At 64.0% G+C, this 16,987-nt stretch overlaps 4 protein-coding genes across 6 annotated transcripts; 3 read left to right on the top strand and 1 right to left on the bottom strand.

Annotated features, from left to right (window-relative positions):
- Positions 1-61: 61 nt before the first annotated feature.
- UBTD1 (ubiquitin domain containing 1) lies at positions 62-5,228 on the top strand. Its single transcript, XM_048311863.1, has 3 exons — positions 62-168; positions 3,963-4,190; positions 4,418-5,228. The coding sequence occupies exons 1-3, from the start codon at positions 99-101 to the stop codon at positions 4,801-4,803; spliced, it is 684 nt and encodes a 227-aa protein (XP_048167820.1). The 5' UTR covers positions 62-98; the 3' UTR covers positions 4,804-5,228.
- A 1,082-nt stretch (positions 5,229-6,310) lies between these two features.
- ANKRD2 (ankyrin repeat domain 2) lies at positions 6,311-9,080 on the top strand. The gene is made up of 9 exons (XM_048311861.1): positions 6,311-6,638; positions 7,031-7,144; positions 7,224-7,385; positions 7,573-7,680; positions 7,857-7,955; positions 8,185-8,283; positions 8,412-8,510; positions 8,788-8,886; positions 8,976-9,080. Exons 1-9 carry the CDS (start codon positions 6,570-6,572, stop codon positions 9,078-9,080), a joined length of 954 nt encoding a protein of 317 aa, XP_048167818.1. The 5' UTR covers positions 6,311-6,569.
- A 514-nt stretch (positions 9,081-9,594) lies between these two features.
- HOGA1 (4-hydroxy-2-oxoglutarate aldolase 1) lies at positions 9,595-12,910 on the top strand. The gene is made up of 7 exons (XM_048311860.1): positions 9,595-10,207; positions 10,792-10,920; positions 11,009-11,136; positions 11,250-11,384; positions 11,557-11,653; positions 11,775-11,908; positions 12,498-12,910. The coding sequence occupies exons 1-7, from the start codon at positions 9,691-9,693 to the stop codon at positions 12,645-12,647; spliced, it is 1,290 nt and encodes a 429-aa protein (XP_048167817.1). The 5' UTR covers positions 9,595-9,690; the 3' UTR covers positions 12,648-12,910.
- Positions 12,911-12,987: 77 nt separating this feature from the next.
- Positions 12,988-16,650, bottom strand: MORN4 (MORN repeat containing 4). Of its 3 annotated transcripts, none has more exons than XM_048311961.1 (5): positions 16,568-16,650; positions 14,836-14,933; positions 14,593-14,707; positions 14,398-14,507; positions 12,988-14,243 (listed from the first exon to the last, which is right to left on the bottom strand). In XM_048311961.1, the coding sequence occupies exons 2-5, from the start codon at positions 14,900-14,902 to the stop codon at positions 14,095-14,097; spliced, it is 441 nt and encodes a 146-aa protein (XP_048167918.1). In that variant the 5' UTR covers positions 14,903-14,933; positions 16,568-16,650; the 3' UTR covers positions 12,988-14,094. The 3 variants fall into 3 exon arrangements, with proteins under 3 accessions (XP_048167918.1, XP_048167917.1, XP_048167916.1); XM_048311960.1 differs by having other exon boundaries at positions 14,836-15,482; positions 16,568-16,615; XM_048311959.1 differs by lacking the exon at positions 16,568-16,650 and having other exon boundaries at positions 14,836-16,542.
- Between the last annotated feature and the right edge of the window lie 337 nt (positions 16,651-16,987).

Genomic DNA, 16,987 nt, shown 5'->3' on the forward strand with positions numbered 1-16,987 from the left:
GGGGCGGCCCCGCGCGCACACCGGGCCCCGCGCGCACGGGCGGGCGCAGCGCGGAGCCGGCGCGGCCCCGATGCCGAGCGCCGCCGGTCGGCCCCGCCATGGGCGGCTGCGTGGGGCGGCAGCGCCGGGAGCGGCCCGCCGCCGGCGGCAACGCCCGCAAGCGAGCAGGTGAGCGGGGGTCGTCCTGGCTGGGGCACCCACGCGATCGCGGTCACCGGGGCGGGGAGGGGGGTCCCGTGTCCCCCTGGGGGTGGCGCGGGAGGAACGTGGGCACCGGAGGAGCGCAGTCCGCCACGGGAGGACTCCCCCCTCGCACAACCCCAGGAGTCACACTGCGCTCTCGGGGTTCCCGGACCCCGGGGGTCCCGGTTCGGTGCGCGGCCTCGGGAGCGGGCGGGCACCGCGGCTCCCGTCCCGGCGCCCCGGAGGCTTTGCGGGGTAAGGGCTGGGGTGCGCAGCGCGTCCAGCTGAGCCCTGCCAGTTCCCGGCTCCTCCCGGGAAGGTGGTGTCCTGGGGGGACTGCAGGGTGGCGGGTGCTCCCGGTCTGCGCTCGGAAGCGTCCCCCGGCACGGCGCGTCCTGCGAACGGCAGGGTCCTGCCTGCTCGGGATCGGTGCTGCCCCGTACACCGGGCTGCTGCCGGCGGGCGCGACCCCGTCCCCGCTGCCCCGGGGCTTCGGGAGGTGCGGGTCGGCTGCCGGTCCGGGGGAGCAGCGGCGGCCCAGGGGGGCTGGTGCAGCCCCGCGGTCCCTCGGAGTTACCGGTAGCCGAATACTCGGGTGCCATGAGGCGCTTCCCCGTGATGCCATCCCGGAGGGTCCCGGGGGCCGTGGGGATGGGTACGGTGGAATTTCGGCGGAGAAGCCGTGGGCTGGTAGGATGAATCACGCCTTTCCCTTGCCGCCTCCCGACCGGTGCCGTCGCAGCCGGTAATTACCGTGTTTATGCCAGAGCGGTAGTGGGCGGTGGGAGAGGAGGGGCAGGAAGCGTGTGCCCGGGACGGGACGCCCTGGTCCTCGCCCGCAGCTGGGATGAAGGAGGGAAGGGCGTTCTCCGTGGGAAGGTGCCCGCTGCTCCGGCAGCACGTGCAGGGTGCCGTGGCAGCCGGGCTGGGCTGTGCCCGTGCCGTGGGCAGCCGCCTCCACCGCGCGGGGCTGCAGGTGTGCCAGCCTGCCCCGGGGATGCCCTGCTGGTATGGTAAGCCACCCGGCACACTTTGCCCCCCAGGAGTGCCTTCTTGCAGGCATCAGTGAGGCCTCGGGTCCCTGGCTGACTGTTCCCTCAGCTTGGCGGGATGTGAGGCCGCTGCTTCGTAGCTCAGGCTGCTGTGAGAGGGGGTGGGGTCAGATCCCAACATCTGGATCTGTGTGATCCCCTCCTGTGCCAGGCAGCAGCTGGCTGCAGAGCCTGTGTCTCCATCCCCACTTGCTCTCCTGTGATGGGTCATGGTCCCTTCCTCGTATACTGCCAGCAGTTGCTGTTGCTGCTTTCTTTCAGTGTGTCCCTTCCCGGGAGAGCAGGGCTGTCCCTTGTGCCAGGTGCCCTGGGTGGTTCCTGCCTTTGCTTGCATGGTGCCACCAGCCCATGGGAACTGCTCAGCAGGTGGTGGAGGATGAAGCAAGGCTACAGCTGCCCTCACCAGCAGTATGGGGACACTGCCATGGGCCAGCAGATCCTAGTACATGAGGACCTGCTGTCAGCAGGGAGGGGGGCTCTTCCTGCCCACCTCTGCTGTCACAGGGGCCCTGCAAAGCAGCCTGGCCAGCTCCTGCCCTGGCTGGGGCCTGTTGTGACCCCCTGTAGAGGGGTCCTGCCAGGGCTCCCAGCAGCAGGTGACAGCATTGTCTCTGGGGTGGCCAGCTTACCGCAGCAGGAGCTGGGGATGCCCATGGCATGCAGCATCCCAGCCCTGCCTGGCTCGGGAGCGGACCAGCCAGCACTGCTGGAAGCAGTGGTGTGTGCCATCTGGCTGATGTCTTCTTCAGGGCCTCCAGGACCTGTCAGCTGGGGCTGCCTGAGGCTCCTGCAGACAGGGAGCAAGCCCCAGGGCAGGGAAGCCTTCAGGTCACATCCTCGTGCCTGGGGGTCCCTCACCAGGCCACCCCGGGGGGCTGAGCCACGGGCAGGGTGCTGCAGGTACAGGGCAGGAGGCAGGCAGGCTGCCAGCCAGATCCTGTTGGCTCGAGTCCGGGCACAGCGAGTGGATGGACCTGTCTGGTGGTGCTGCCGTGGAGAGTTGCACAAAGGGCCAGGAATAGAGCAGCAGGAGGTGATTAGAAGGTGCTGGCCCGGCTGGGCGGTAGCAATAAATAGACGAGGCTTAAGCCCCTGCCTACCTGGGCAAGGCTGCTGGGCACGCCTGTACGCACGAGGCAGCCACAGCCTGCCCCTGCTCTCTGCAACAGCTGACCCCCACAGCTCTGATCCTGCTGCCTCCCCGGGCCAGCCTCTTCCCTTTGTTGCAAGCAGAGCTGGGGGAATGGCGCTGGCTGGGAGTGCTGGCCAGGAGTCCTGTGATGACACGTTGCCCCAGCCCACTGGCCGTAGCAAGGTAGGGACATGGTCCCAGATACGTCCTTCAGGCTGGCTCTGGACACTTCTCCACTGCCCTCCTGGGGCAGGTGTTGCCTCTGACCTTGCTGTGTCCTGTGGTGCTGCAAATCCCTCTGGCCCAGCACCGTGACTGCTGAATCGGCAGCACTGGCTGCAGCCGGCTGCCCTTGCTCCTCCAGGGATGTGGGCAGGATGCTGCCTCCCAGGAATGCTCAGCGCCCAGCCCTGAGGTAGCTGAGCACCTGTGCCCCTTGGGGATCCTTGAGGGAGGTGCTTGCTGGGAAGCAGATGCTATGCTGGCTCCAGTGGTCTTGGGTAGGGTGAGGCAGGGCTGGTACAATCAGAAAGGTCGTGTAGTGCCTTGTGTCACCACACACTTGCTCAGAAACAGCTGTCTGGGGAACTTGGCTCAGCCCACAGCTGGCAGTGGTGGCTGTCTCCAGTGGCTGGGGTGTGTGGCATCACCTTGCCTGACAGGTCACTGTGTGGGCACGGGCATCTTCCTGCCCAGCTGGAGCCTCACTTTACCCTCGTCCTGTCCCCACAGGAAGGGGGCCGTCTGGCCAGCTCAGGGAGAGGAAGGAGCTCAGGGAGAGGAAGGAGCTGTTATCATTCATTGTCCTCAGCTCAGCTGGGAGTGACAGCTCCTTCCTGCCCCACGTGTCCAGCCTGGCCATGGGGCCGATGGGACAGGGCTGTTCCCACAGGGCCAAAGCCCAGTGTAGTGAGGGCATGGTGGTGTGGGACTGGCACTGGCATGGCTCAGATCCCTGGGCAATGCTGGCTGCTGAAGGGCTGCGGGGACATGTCTGGGGGCTGTTTTGTGGAGAGCCAGCTCAGTTCAGCCCGTTGCTGGGACAGCTGCAGTCTGGCAGTAGTGCCCTCTGTCCCCCTGATGCCCAGGACGCTGTGTGCCTGCTGTCTTGCCTGCAGCTGGTCCCTGTCATCCTGGGGTGGGCAGAGGGGACGGTGAAGTCCTGACCCCCCCTTTGCTGCAGCTCAGCCTTTGTAAATCCCCTTCTTGTTCCAACTCACCAGCTTATTTCCTGGCTAATTCCCCAAGCTATAAATACTGCTCTGCCTCAAAGGGCCCCGAGGCCCTGTGGCCGCCCCACAGGGCAGCGACTGATCCCCCTAACATGGAAGCAAGAGCCCTTGGCCCCTCTGAGGGCAAAGGGTGTCACTTGGGGGAGCAACTGCTGTGGGGCCAGTGGGATCTTGGGCAGGGCTAGCTTTAGCCCAGTTCCCCCTTGCTGCATTGGGGACTGTTCTTCACTGGGCAGGGTGATCCCTCAGACCCTTGCTGAGGTGCAGGAAGTCCCCAGGAAGAACCTCTGGGTGTGGGCAGGTGGAGGACTCAGGGCCCAAGGGGGAACCCTGTCCTTTGGCTGAATATCTCCCCCTCCTCAGGCCGCAATGAGCCCCTGAAGAAGGAGTGTCCCAAGTGGAAGAGCGACTACCCCATGACAGACGGGCAGCTGCGCAGCAAGCGGGACGAGTTTTGGGACACGGCACCCGCCTTTGAAGGCCGCAAGGAGATCTGGGATGCCCTGAAGGCAGCTGCCTATGCTGTAGAAGCCAATGACCACAGCCTGGCCCAGGCCATCCTCGATGGAGCCAGCATCACCCTGCCCCATGGTGAGGGTCAGCACTGGGGGTTTGGGTGGGGTGTGTGCTGAGTGCCCCATATCTGGGCACACAGGAGTCCTAGGCTGGAGTAGAAAGGGGCTCCCACCTGCTATCCAGAGCTCAGCCCAGCCAAGGGGAGCAAGGCAGGCTGTGCCACACTGCTTAGGGTGGCTCTGTCCACATTTGGGTGGTCCATGGGGATGCCCACTCTTAGCATCTCATCCTGCTGTCCCCAGGGTCCCTGACGGAGTGCTATGATGAGCTGGGCAACCGGTACCAGCTGCCCGTCTACTGCCTTGCACCCCCCGTCAACCTGATCCTGGAGCGGAGCGAGGAGGAGGCAGTGGAACCAGTGGAGCCTCTGCCCAACACCCGGCGGGAGTTCGCCCTCAAGGTGCGCCTCTCCACCGGCAAGGACCTGCGGCTCAGCGCCAGCATGAGTGACACCATCGGGCAGCTGAAGAAGCAGCTGCAGGCGCAGGAGGGCATTGACCTGGCCTGGCAGCGGTGGTTCTTCTCAGGCAAGCTGCTCACTGACCGCACACGACTGCAGGAGACCAAGATCCAGAAGGATTTTGTTGTGCAAGTGATTGTCAATCAGCCCCTCCCACCCAGGAACTGAGCCACCCCCTACTGGTTGAGGGGAGATGGCAGGGGTCTGGGGTACAGTGGCACCTCTGGGGATTCCCTGTGCTGTGTTCCAACGCATCTGGAGCCACTCCTGCTCCCCCCTGAGGCTGCCCAGAAAGGTCTGCATGGGGCTGTGCCACCGTGGTGGCTCCCCTTGGCTGGGGACACGGGCAGGCGCCGTGTTTGCTGTAGGAGGTTCGAGACCAAATGTCTCTGGGGCTGGGGCTCCTCTGCCAGGCTGTGCCAGCAGGGAGAGACTGTGACCCACTGGGCTCTGGCTTCCCCTGGCCAGGAGACCCATGGGGTGCTGGGCTGGGTGGAGATGTCTCCCCTCTGTACATAGTCTGTATTTATCAATAAAGCCTTTTCATCCTTCCTCTGGCCTTGGGGACAGGCTGGAGGGGGCTGTAACCCATAGCCACGGGAGGTCCCTGTGCTTGTCCTATACCTACTCCCATGTCAGAATGGGCACAGGGTGGCCAAGGGTAGCCTGGACAACTCAGCTTTGTTCCCTAGTGCCACCCTGACCCTGTCCTGCCAGCCCTGGCTGGTTGCCTGCCAGGACCCTTTCCCAGCATTACCAGCATTGACCCATTGTCATTCCGGCTGCTTCTCAGTGTGGGGTCACCACCTCCCTTTCCTGGTGCTTTTCCTCTGGAGATTTAAGCCTATGTCTGCCCTTGAGCTAGGTGGGACAGTCCGTGGAGGGGAAAAGTCCCAAGATGACCTTCATGGCTACCATGGCCTGCCCTGGTGAAAACAGCATCTTTCTGCTGTGGCACCCATGGGACAGGGCACCCAAGGATGGCCCTGGGAACTGCCCAGGAGGGTAACAGTGACGTGGCTGTCTGTTCCTCCCCCGGGTCCTGTGCTGGTGGACAGTGCCCAGCGCATTAACTGTCCTGGCACAGGGCAGTGTTGGCCTCATCTTACAAGGGGGGAGTGCTCAGGAGATTTGAACAATGTTCCTGCTGCCGGGAATAGCTGCTGGCTCTGCCTGTTGGCCCCACGTGAGGCCAGTCTCCTGCTGCCAGGCTGCCATGTGCAGTGAGGGAGGCCAGGCAGCCACGGGGACCCTGGCAGGGCTGCTCAGAACGTTCCACACCTGAGGTCATCCTCTAAAGCTGCACAGAGGGGCCGTGACTCCTGGCATCTCATGCTGCCTGCTGCTGGCTGAGAGGCTTGAGAGGACCCATTGCCTCTCTTTGGGGTGGGCAGGCCCCCTTCCTGCCAAAGGTGCCAGGGAGCCTCAGGCTGTGTTGGTGGCTACTGCAGCATCTGGTTGCACAGAGACGGGGTGATGGGAGCCATGGGAGCATCTTGCTTGTCCAGGGTCGGTGGCACAGGCATAGGTGCCATGCCTGTGGGATGGCCCTGGATCGTGTCCCTGCTCTGCTGAGCCTCTCTTGACTGGCTGTCACAGGTTCTGCACACCCCAGCTCCCCATAACAAGCACAGGTGTCCTGGTCAACCCAGGGTGGGGGGGGGGTGGTTCTCTTTAAGACGGTGTGGGGCTGGAGAGGTGAGTCAGGGCCACCAGAAAGCAGGCGGGTGAGCTCATGGCAAAGCTGCCCCAGTCATGTGGAGCAGCCACAGCTGTTGATGCCCTTGGACTGTGGGACAGAGGGGCCAGCAGCATAAAGCCCCAAGGCCAGCGAAGCCGCCGGCAGCATCAGGAGCCAGGACTGGGCACTCCCTGCCTGTGGTAGCAAGGAGAGGAGGACACATCCTGCGCAGGACTGTGCACTGCGGGCAGACATGGAGCTGGATGTGGAACGGGCCAAGGAGCTCATTGAGCAGAAGCTGGCAGAGGAGGAGGAGGAGGAGGTGGGTCCATAGGGCAGGGGGACCTTCCTGGGCTCTAGTAGGAACCCCCATTGCACTGTGTCCATCCTTAGGGACTCCGATGTGAGGAGGCTGGCACCGACCTTGCTGTCCTGGGGGATATAGCAAGGTGTCCAAGGGTTCTCAGGGGGATCAGGTTCCCAACCCAGCAGCTCTAGCCCATGGGGCAGAGCTGAGCAGCAAGCAGGTGCCCAGCTTACCGAGCAGGGTGAGGAGGCAAGTGCAAGCCCAAGACCTGCCAGGCACCCCCGTAGACCTCAGCAGCGAGCTGGGAGCCCCGCGCAGAGCCACCTCCCCCGGCAGGCTGGGCATGGAGGCAGTGGGGCTGCTCTGTGGCCAGCCAAGACCCTGCAGCACCTGCTGTGCCTGTGCAGAAACTCAAAGGGGATGGTGCACGGGAGCCGCCGGCCGTGGAGCGTATGAACACACCTGAGCTGGAGGAGGAGAAACGCTGTGGCCCCAGGAACAGGGGCCTTGAGGCCATCAAGGTGAGTGGGTTGGGGTGCGGGGTGGCCAGGGGTGGCTGGTCGCACAGAAGTCAAACGGGGGACTGTGTGTGCTCACCAGGGCCAGGAGAGGGTGCGGAGGAGTTCAGTGGATCTGAGGCGGGAGATCATCGACGTGGGCAGCATCCAACGACTCATTGAGCTCCGCAAGCAGCGCCGGCAGCGCCGGGCAGAGCGGGCGGCCACCCCCGAGCCCACCCCGCCACCTGAGCCCCTGGAGATTGTACGTCAGGGGGTCCCAAGATGCGGGAGGGGGGCTGCTGGGATAGCGGCTGGGCCACCCACAGGCCAGCCCCCGGGTCACCCTGCCAGCCAGAGACCTCCCTGGGGAAGCAGGGCAGGGGGCCCCCATGTTGTCCCCTCTCCTGCACCTCTGTGCTGCCCCAGCCCTGAGCCTGTCCCATTACCAGGAGGGTCCTGTGGAGCCAGAGACCTTCCTGCGAGCTGCTGTCCAGGGCAAGATGCACGTCATCGAGAAGTTTCTGGCAGATGGTGGCTCCCCCGACACATGTGATGAGGTAGCTTTCCTGGCAGCCACTGGCTGTCCCCTGCCTGTGCCATGCCACCATATCCTGCAGCCATGCCCCACTGTGCCTGTGGGCAAGGGCTGAGATCCCTGGGACAGGGCTGGAGTACAACCAGACTGGGCCAGGGAAGATGCATCTGTCCGCCAATGTGCTGCCCTGTCCCGCAGTTCCACCGCACAGCCCTGCACCGCTCCTCACTGGAGGGACACATGGAAATCCTGCAGAAGCTGCTGGACAGTGGGGCCACTGTTGACTTCAGGGACCGGGTGAGGCTGGATCCTGCTTCCAGCTGCATGCTGGTCTGAGCATCTGGGTGTGGTGCAGCCAGAACTACAGCAATATTGGGGACCCTGCAGTGGGGCAGTGCTGTCCCCATCACGGAGGTGGCTACAGGCAGGGCTCTGCCAGTTCAGCTCGAGCACGGGGACCTGCTGGGGCAGGGGACAGACATAGGGTAGGGGTGTCCCCCACCATGACACAGCACTGTATGTCCAGCTGGACTGCACCGCTGTGCACTGGGCCTGCCGGGGTGGGCACCTGGATGCTGTCAAGCTGCTGCAAGACCGTGGGGCAGACCTCAATGTGAAGGACAAGGTGAGCAGGGCAGAGCAGATCACAGGGTTGGGGCAGGAGCATACCCTGGAATACCAGAGCTGACCCTGTGTTGGGTTAGCAGGTGTGGGTGCTGATCCCCCCTGATGTCCATCTCATCCCCCCTCAAGCTGCTCAGCACACCCCTTCATGTGGCCACCCGAACCGGACACCTTGACATTGTGGAGCATCTCATCCACTGTGGGGTGGATGTCAATGCCTCAGACAGGGTGAGTGCTGCAGCCATGCAGGCATCACTGGGTCGCAACACAGATCCCCCTCCCTTTGTTGACCCCTCCAAGGGCTTCCAGCACCCACAGTGGGGCATATCTGGACACACACATCCCTGCCCCAGGGTGGCTGCAGCCACAGCCAGGTCTGGGACAGGCACAGTCCCCCTTGTCCTGGTGGAGGTTGATGTGCTGGGAGCTGGGGAGCAGTGCTTGGGGCAGGCAGAGGGTCCCTGTCCCTGGACCACAATCTCCAGTGAAGCTGTGTCTCTCACAGGAAGGCGACACAGCGCTGCATGATGCCACACGGCTCAGTCGCTACAAGATCATCAAAATGCTGATCCTGCACGGGGCTGACATGATGGCCAAGAATGAGGTGAGCATGGGGGGGCACCTCTGAGGCTATTTGCTGCCCCACCATGTCACACCACCCTGTGCCCAGCCTCTCTTTGCCCACTCTTGCAGGCTGGCAAGACCCCGACAGACCTGGTGCAGCAGTGGCAGGTGGACACACGCCAGGCGCTGGAGACCAAGGAGCAGCCGCAGGGGGAGATGGAGGTCCCTGCATGATGGCACCAAGCAGGGACCAGAGCTGGGCTCAGCTCCAAGCAGCAGGATCCAGACAAGACTTGTCTGTGTCAATAAAAGTCAGCAAAGAGCAGCATTTGGCTCCAGGTGGCTGTGAGGTTGGGCAGCCTGCACCAGGGTTGATGCGCCTGGGGAAGATGGGTTATCCTGGGAGCAGGTTTATCTGGCAGCATGTTGAGCCCTGCCTCCTATGACAGGGACTCAGGTATTGGTGACACAAGTGGTTCAAGGGCAGGACTCCTCGCTGCAGGACACCCTGATTGCTCACAGTCCTTCAAAGTCCCACCTGGGCAAGCTCAGGGAGGAAAAATACATGGAGGGCAGCTCAACCTGAGTCCATGCTGTGCTGGAAGCTGGGGCTGTGCCAGAGAGCAGCAGCTGTACCCCTGCTGGACAGCCACTCTGTGGGGTTGGATGGCTTCTTGTTCTTCTGCCTTTCCTGCTGCAGTCACCCTTGGGGGACACATGGTCCCTTTTCAGGCTGGGACACATGCTCCCTAAATGGAAATGCTCACACTCACCCGTTTACAGGAGACCCTACACTGACGGCTGGATCAGGTGATCCCTGACCAAAGCCCTGGGACTGCTTGCAATGCCTGATCCCTCCCTGGCCTTGCAGCCCAGCCCTGTAGGAGGCAGAGGGATAGCTGCCAGGGCTGGCAAGCAGAAGGGAAAGCACAACTGGAGTGGCCAAAGCTCCCCTGGAGGGGTGCTGCACTCCTGCAGCCAGCTCCTGAAGGAGGAAGAACATCCTGAGCTCATCTGGTACCACCCCCATGTCATCTACCCAGCAGGGTTGCAGGTCCCTCACGTGCCCTGTCAAACATTAACAGCCCCTCGGCGAGGCAGACAGCACAGGCAGCAGCAGCACCCAGCCACCATGGCATTCAGCAGCCGCCTCACCTCGTCCCTCCGGCCCGCCCTGGCAGCTCTGCAGTGGGCAGCCCCCAGGCAGTGCCGGAGGCTCAGCACCCCCCAGGGATCAGAGCCCTCACTCGATCTCAGGGGCATCTTCCCACCCCTCGCCACCCCTTTCTCACCCTCACAGGAGGTGGACTATGCCCAGCTGGAGGGAAACCTGCGCCGCTACGCCAGCATCCCTTTCAGAGGTAAGTGCTGCCCACTGTCCCTCTCCGTGCAGGCTCCTGTCAGATCCCTGCCTGCCACCGAGGCTGTGCAGCAGCACGCAGGCAGCCTGCCAGCTTCCCAAGGGTGCTCAGCCTCCAGCCGGACTTCGCTCCGGGGCTGGCAACCCCTCGGGTCACCCACCTGGGGCCCCTTGCATGGCACGTGCCCGGGCACAAGTGTGTGTCCTTGCACAGCCCTGCCACACGCCAGCACGTGCTTGCACACCCGCTCCACACATGTGCGGGCTTGAACCTGTGCACTGCCCTCCCATGCACACTCACACATTCGTGGGGTATGTATCTGTCGATTGCCAAGGGCAGATAGATGATAGGAGAGGAGTTGCAAAAGAGGTTGCAGCCTCACAACAGTGTTCCCCAGAGTCTCCTCTCTTCTGACCAGGAGGCCAGGGCTGCAGGGATTTAGGCAAGAGAGGGCACACTGAGGACTGCAGAGCTCTGCCTGGGTGCCAGCAGCAAAGATGGGAGTGAGAGTAATGGGGATACCTGACATTCCTGGCACCCTTCTCCTGTGCCTGAGCCCTGCCCTCCCCATATTTGTGTTCCAGGACTGGTGGTGCTGGGCTCCAGTGGGGAGTATCCATACCTGGCACCCCACGAGAGGGTGGAGGTGGTGAGCTGCGTGCGCCAGGCTCTGCCCAGGGACCGCTTGCTGCTGGCTGGCTCGGGCTGCGAATGTGAGTGCCTGTGTGGGCAGTGTGGGGGGCAGTGCAGCGGGCATGTGTCCCCCCTGGAACACCCCTCACCCTTCCGCCTCCTCCCCAGCCACCCAGGCCACCATCGAGCTGACGGTCAGCATGGCAGAGGCAGGGGCTGATGTGGCGCTGGTTGTGACACCCTGCTATTACCGGGGTGCCATGACCACTGCTGCCCTGGTCCATCACTACACAGAGGTGAGCCACGTCCAGTGCCTGCCAGCAACCGCAGCTGGGGCAGCAGGAGAGGGATCATGTCCACTGTGTCTCCAACCCACCCCAGCTACTGAGCTCTGCCTGGCTGCCTGCAGGTTGGCAACGCATCCCCCATCCCGGTGGTGCTCTACAGTGTCCCTGCCAGCACTGGCCTGGACCTGCCCATGGACGCTGTCATCACCTTGGCTCAGCACCCCAACATCATTGGGATCAAGGACAGCGGTGGGGACGTGAGTGGAACAGGACTTTCCCAGGGCTGCTTACCACCAAACCTGGACCTAAGTTGGGAATGGGGAACTGGGACTTGCAGCCCTTCCCTGGACCCCAGGGCTGCCAGCAGGCACCCTGCAGCAAGGGGGACAGGGTGATGCCTGCCCCAAGGCATAGCATGTCTCTCCCCAGATCACCCGCATGGGGCTGATGGTCCACAAGACAAGGCAGGAGGATTTCCAGGTGCTGGCAGGATCAGCCGGCTTCTTGCTGGCGAGCTATGCTGTGGGTAGGTGCAGCTGCCCATCCTGGCCTGGGGACACTGGCAGGGGGAGGCAGGGGAGGGACCGGGAGGTGCTGGCTAGGCACAGCATGCTGAGCTGGCTGCCAATGTGTCCTGGTGTCTCTAGGTGCCGCTGGGGGGGTGTGTGCCCTCGCCAATGTTCTGGGTGACCCGTTGTGCCAGCTGGACCACCTGTGCCGCGAGGGCCGGTGGCAGGAGGCCCGTGACCTGCAGCACCGCCTCATTGAGCCCAACACGGCGGTGAGCACGCAGAGCCCCTCGGATGCTGAGGGGAGAGGGTGCCAGGCTATGACAGAGCCAGGGGGAGGCAAAGGATGGAAGTCCCTGGGGCTGCAGTGGGTGGAGGGGTGGTTCAGGGGGATAGGACGGCACAGCACCTGGCCAGTGAGCCGAGATGGGCTGGAGGTGAGAAGATGGGAAATGCCAGCCCTGTCACGTTAAGGAACAGCCTGTCCACTGGCACTGGGCACCACCTGACCCTCTGTGAGAGCCTTGCTGACTATTTATAGGCAGCAGTGTGTGTGTGGGGGAAGAGCTGCTCCTTCCTGGGCCCCTCATCCCACTGTGGAGTGGCCTGTCCCTGCTGCAGAGCCCAACGTGCCACAGAGCTCCTGCGTAGAGTCCTGTGTGGATGTGCTCTGCACCCTCACCCCACAGTGGGCACTTCATGGGGTGCTGAAGCCACTTCAAACCTTGCCAGCCTTGCAGCCCTGCATGGGGAGGACAGGAGTGATGGCAAGCAGAAGAGCAGGGCCTGCACAGCAGAGCCCCTAGAGCGTGCTGGCCCATGGGAGCCAGAAAGCCCCCATGCCCTCCCTCCCTCCCACAGGTCACCCGCCGGTTCGGGATCCCGGGGCTGAAGAAGGCCATGGAGTGGTTTGGCTACTATGGGGGTCCCTGCCGCGCACCCCTGGCCCCTCTGAGCCCTGCCCAGGCTGAAGAGCTGAAGAGCACCTTCAGTGCCAATGGCTGGTTGTGAGGTGTTCTCCATCTGCCCCTTTCCACACCAGGAAGGTACAGGAGTCAGGGACCCTGGGAACTGGGGATATGCTGGGGACATTGGGAGGTGGCCAGGAGAAGGCCGCCCCTGTTAGTCTTTCCTGTTGGACAGGGCTGCCCTGGGCAGAGTGGGTAGAGGGGGGCAACCCCAGGCCAGCCTGTATCCCTGCCAGCCCCCAGGGTCCTGTTGTCTTCACCTGGGAAGGAGTGGATCCTTGTGCCATGAATAAACTTGCCATCTCCTCTCTGTGTCTGCAGTCTTGTCTGTGCAAGGCCCCCGCACCGTCTCTGCTCCCAGCAAAAACAACATGACACGGGTGTTTGGCAACATGGTTTACTCAGCTGAGGCCTGTGCAGGCAGCAGCACAAGGCAGGGTCACAGCAAGGCACGGGACCCGGTGCAGGCAGAGACTGGCAGGGAGGGCACAGCCCCTGCAGCCCTGCACTGGGCGGTGAGGGCTCCCGGGACCCCTGTGCCACAGCCAGCCAGACCGCACCGGGGGTGAAGGTGAGCGTGTAGTGGGGAGATGAAGGATGCATGTGGGGGGCAAGATGGGGAACTGTGTGCCCCCTGCCTGCCCCTTCGCCATACCTCTATCCCCTCCTGCCCTGCCCAGGCCCCCTGCTCCAGCCCTGGCACCCCACGCAGCCCTGCTCATGTCCCTCATTCCAGGCTCCAGCTGACCCTTCTCCTTGCTCACCGTTGTACCAATCTCCACCAGAGTGCAGCAGACACAGGCCAGGCTGGTCACTCCCCAGTCCCCCTTGGTGGGGATGCTGCTGCTGATGTCCCCAAGGCAGTGGGTGGGTGCATTGGCACAGGGATGAGGGGAGCACAACCCATTGGCTGGCCCTGAGAGCAAGCTGGGTTCTTTGGGGACAAAACGTCACCCTACCCTGGGCATACAGGGAGATGGCCAGTCACCCAGAGCTGAGGGTGCAGGCCACAGGGTGCCTGGGGTGCCCACCCTGCCTCCGGACCAGGGCAGGAAAGTGAGCCAGGAGCTACCCCTCTGGGGGCACGTGGTTCAGTCAGCAGCTTCCAGCCAAGGCACCCTGGCAGTGGGGTCAGAGACCAGCCTCTACCCCCCTGCTCCATCCTCTGCAACTGGCTAGCAGCCCTAGTGGTCCACAGTCTTCCTGGGGGGCAGAGGGGCCAAGCCCCTGTCACACTGTCCTTCTGCTGCTCCAGCAAGTGCCAGGGCTACAGCCAGAAAGGGAAGGCACCACGGCTGCCCCAGGGCACTTGGGTGGAGAGCGGAGGGTTCCATCCCCTCCAGCGGCAGGGATTGGCAGGAGGACACTTGGAGGGGACGAAGGGCAGGGAGGCACCCAGCAGTGCCACATCCCTTCTCCAGGGCCAGCAGGGCCAGCCAGTGCCCAAGTAGGGGGGTCCCTGCTCTGGTGGGAGGGGATGCGGGGCACCATCACGCTGTCAGGCTGTGGGCAGACTTGGAGGCGCCCTGGGCCCTCTGGATGATGGCCGTGCACTTCTCCCGCCGCAGCAGCTTGTTGTTCTCAAAGAAGCCCTCGTTGCGGGGCACGCCGTGGGAGCCATCGGGGAAGGTCAGGAGACCTGGGGAGGGGAGGGAAGGGCTGGAAGTGAAGAGGCAGGGAGCCGCGCTGACCGCAGATGGGGCCAGGGAAGGTGGGACAAAGTGGGAGATGCTGGAAGGGGCTGTGCTGAGCAGGGGCCGTGCAGATGCCTGCACCATGCCACCAGCACTCACCGAAGCCATACACGCGCCCGCCTTTGAACTCGCCCTCAAAGGTCATGTTGTCACAGCGGGTGAAGACTCCAACGCCACTGAACTTGCCCTGCACAAACTCCCCCTCATACCTGTGTGGGAGGATGTCCTGAGGCAGCTGCTCCCCACGGCAAGTGGGAATGCCTGAGGAGGTGTATGCAGGAGTGGGGTGCTCACCTGGAGCCATCAGAGAAGGTGAGCACGCCGCAGCCGTGGAAGAGCCCGTTCTCAAAGTGCCCCACGTAAGTAGTGCCATCAGAAAACATCAGCTGCCCGATGCCGTGCCTGCGACCTAGGTGAGAGCAGAAATGGGCAGCACTGGACAGAGGCAGGACCTGCCTCAGTGTGGAGCTGGGCAGAGATGCGGGGTTTGCTTGTACCCCAGCACGGGTGGCACCGTCCCCTCCTGCCACATCTCACCTTCTTTCCACTCGCCGCGGTACTCCTCCCCATTGGAGTAGGTGAAGGAGCCTTTGGTGAGGGTCATGGCAACAGCCTTCGGCACAGCAGGACAAGAGCTGGCAGGGAGAGGCACAGAGAGCTGCTGGGCAGGGAGAGCAGCCCGGCTTGCCCAGAGCCCTTGCATCCTCTGGGCTCGCAGAGAGGCGCCTGTCTGCCCTGGGGACAGCTCTGCTGGGGCACAGCGCAGATGAGGAAGTGACCCCAGGAGCACAGCTGCCCTGCCCAGGCTCTGAAACCCCAGCTGCCAGGTTCGGGTTGCTGCCCGCCCACTGCAGGGCTCAGGGAGATGTGAGCCCACGGGGGTCACAGCCCTATGAAATGTGAGTGAGTGGCAGGAAGAGGAGTGTGGCAGGAACTGGCTGTCTCTGGCATGGCACTCCAGCAGAACCCCAGAGGTCTTGCACTGTGCAGGCTCAGGCCAGGGGCCACTCTCAGCTTTGCTGGGGCAGTCCCAGGCAGAAAAGAGGGTTTTGGAGTGGAGATGCTTGCTGGGCTGTGCTCAGTGGCAGTTTTTCAGGAGAGGGAACAGAGAGCTTGTGGGGTTTCCAGATCCAGCATGGGATGGGCAGACCTGGTTCACCCTCAGGGATGAGTGGACACTCCTCCTAAGAGGGACAGCAGAGATAGGATCCTGGGGCTTCAGGGCTTTGCTCAGCTACCCAGGGTTTGCAAACCTGCCTGCCAACAGCAAGCAGGCCCTGAAGCCCTGCACATCTCACAGAACCCTGCCACGCAGCACAGCTCTCCCCAGCACACAGGGAAGGCAGGTGGGCTGGGTGCTGCCTCACCAGCAGCTGCCGGTGCAGCTCAGGCAGTGCCAGTGACGGGAAGGGGCTCCCCGCCTCCAAACGGGGTCTATGGGCTTACACCCGGCTGCGCATCACCCAAGAGATGGGTACTGAACCACGCGAACCAGCAGGACGCGGCACTCGGGAGCACAACAGGAACTTGCCAGGGCATTGTGTCCAGAGAAATGGCCCCAGCGAAGGCGAACAGCGACTGAACAGTGCTCTCTGCTGATGGGAGGGACGGGGAGCGCATCGCCGGCTCCCAGCCTGCAGCCTGCCCAGCCACGCCAGGCGGAGGAGAGGGTGCTGCCGCGGGCTGTGAACTCGGCCAGCACGGCCTGTGACACTTCACCCGGACGACAGCCCCCCACGAGCACTCCAGCCTGGCCAGCAGCCGGACGCGCCCGCGCTGGGCTCCCACCACCCAGAGCCTGCACGTACCGTGCCCGCCGCAAGCAGAGCAACGCGCTCAGCACAGCCCGAACCGCACAGGGGCCGAGGGGTGCCCGACCCCGTTGAGCCACACACCCCCGGGCAAAGGCACGGACGTGCTGCCCGTGGCAGCACCCGCGGGGGATGCGCGCACACCCCACCCGGAGAGTGTGTCCGGGGGCGTGACCGCGCCCACGGGTGATGCACCACACCGCGATGTACCAATATCCCGTCGTGTCCCTGTCCCCACGGGTGATGCACCCACACCCCGATGTGTCCGTGCACCCACACCCCGCCGTGTCCGTGCACCCACGGCTGATGCACCCACACCCCGGTGTGTTCATGCACCCACGGCTGATACACGCACGCCTCACCACCGGGACACGCGTGGCGGTGCTCACGGGCCCGGTGCGTGCCCAGGAGCGGGGCGGGCAGTGCGGGCGGCGCAGGAACCCGCGGCCCGCGCTCACCTGGCTCCGCGCTGTCCGCCTCCACCGCTTCCCACCACGTCCCACCGAGGGGCGGTGGCGGCCACCGCCCCTGCCAGCACCCCGCCCTGCCGGGCGGTGCCACGCCGCCAGCGTCCATCCCCGCTCGCCGTTGGCTGTCTCCACGGCAACCGCTAGCAACGGGGCTGCTCATTGGTCAGCTTCGCAGCACGCCCTCGCCGGTCGCCATCTTTGTGTGGGGCAAGGAGCTCTCCGCCTTGGGCGTGGCTGCAGAGGGGCGGTGCCCTCGCCCTGCCGCCATCTTTGTGAAGGGCAGCAATGGGCACGGCCACTCCAGCGCGTCCATCTTTGTGCGGGGCACCGGCGCCAACCGCCACGGCGGGGGTGTACGGGGGGCGAACACACCCTGGCCTCCCCGAACGAACGGTGCGAGGCGCGAGA

Source organism: Corvus hawaiiensis, chromosome 8 (genome assembly GCF_020740725.1).
Source record: "Corvus hawaiiensis isolate bCorHaw1 chromosome 8, bCorHaw1.pri.cur, whole genome shotgun sequence".
Taxonomy (NCBI): domain Eukaryota; kingdom Metazoa; phylum Chordata; class Aves; order Passeriformes; family Corvidae; genus Corvus; species Corvus hawaiiensis.

What these genes read in the sequence shown, in the direction of transcription:
- UBTD1 (XM_048311863.1), top strand. Translation starts at nt 99, where the DNA reads ATGGGCGGCTGCGTGGGGCGGCAGCGCCGGGAGCGGCCCGCCGCCGGC. An exon ending in CAACGCCCGCAAGCGAGCAG is followed by an intron (nt 169 to 3,962) that starts GTGAGCGGGGGT and finishes CCCCCTCCTCAG; the next exon opens with GCCGCAATGAGCCCCTGAAG. An exon ending in CAGCATCACCCTGCCCCATG is followed by an intron (nt 4,191 to 4,417) that starts GTGAGGGTCAGC and finishes TGCTGTCCCCAG; the next exon opens with GGTCCCTGACGGAGTGCTAT.
- ANKRD2 (XM_048311861.1), top strand. Translation starts at nt 6,570, where the DNA reads ATGGAGCTGGATGTGGAACGGGCCAAGGAGCTCATTGAGCAGAAGCTG. An exon ending in GGGGCCTTGAGGCCATCAAG is followed by an intron (nt 7,145 to 7,223) that starts GTGAGTGGGTTG and finishes TGTGCTCACCAG; the next exon opens with GGCCAGGAGAGGGTGCGGAG. An exon ending in CACCTGAGCCCCTGGAGATT is followed by an intron (nt 7,386 to 7,572) that starts GTACGTCAGGGG and finishes TCCCATTACCAG; the next exon opens with GAGGGTCCTGTGGAGCCAGA.
- HOGA1 (XM_048311860.1), top strand. Translation starts at nt 9,691, where the DNA reads ATGCCTGATCCCTCCCTGGCCTTGCAGCCCAGCCCTGTAGGAGGCAGA. An exon ending in GGCTGGCTCGGGCTGCGAAT is followed by an intron (nt 10,921 to 11,008) that starts GTGAGTGCCTGT and finishes CCTCCTCCCCAG; the next exon opens with CCACCCAGGCCACCATCGAG. An exon ending in TCATTGAGCCCAACACGGCG is followed by an intron (nt 11,909 to 12,497) that starts GTGAGCACGCAG and finishes TCCCTCCCACAG; the next exon opens with GTCACCCGCCGGTTCGGGAT.
- MORN4 (XM_048311960.1), bottom strand. Translation starts at nt 15,001, where the DNA reads ATGCAAGGGCTCTGGGCAAGCCGGGCTGCTCTCCCTGCCCAGCAGCTC. An exon ending in CCGCGGCGAGTGGAAAGAAG is followed by an intron (nt 14,708 to 14,835) that starts GTGAGATGTGGC and finishes GCTCTCACCTAG; the next exon opens with GTCGCAGGCACGGCATCGGG. An exon ending in ACCTTCTCTGATGGCTCCAG is followed by an intron (nt 14,508 to 14,592) that starts GTGAGCACCCCA and finishes CCTCCCACACAG; the next exon opens with GTATGAGGGGGAGTTTGTGC.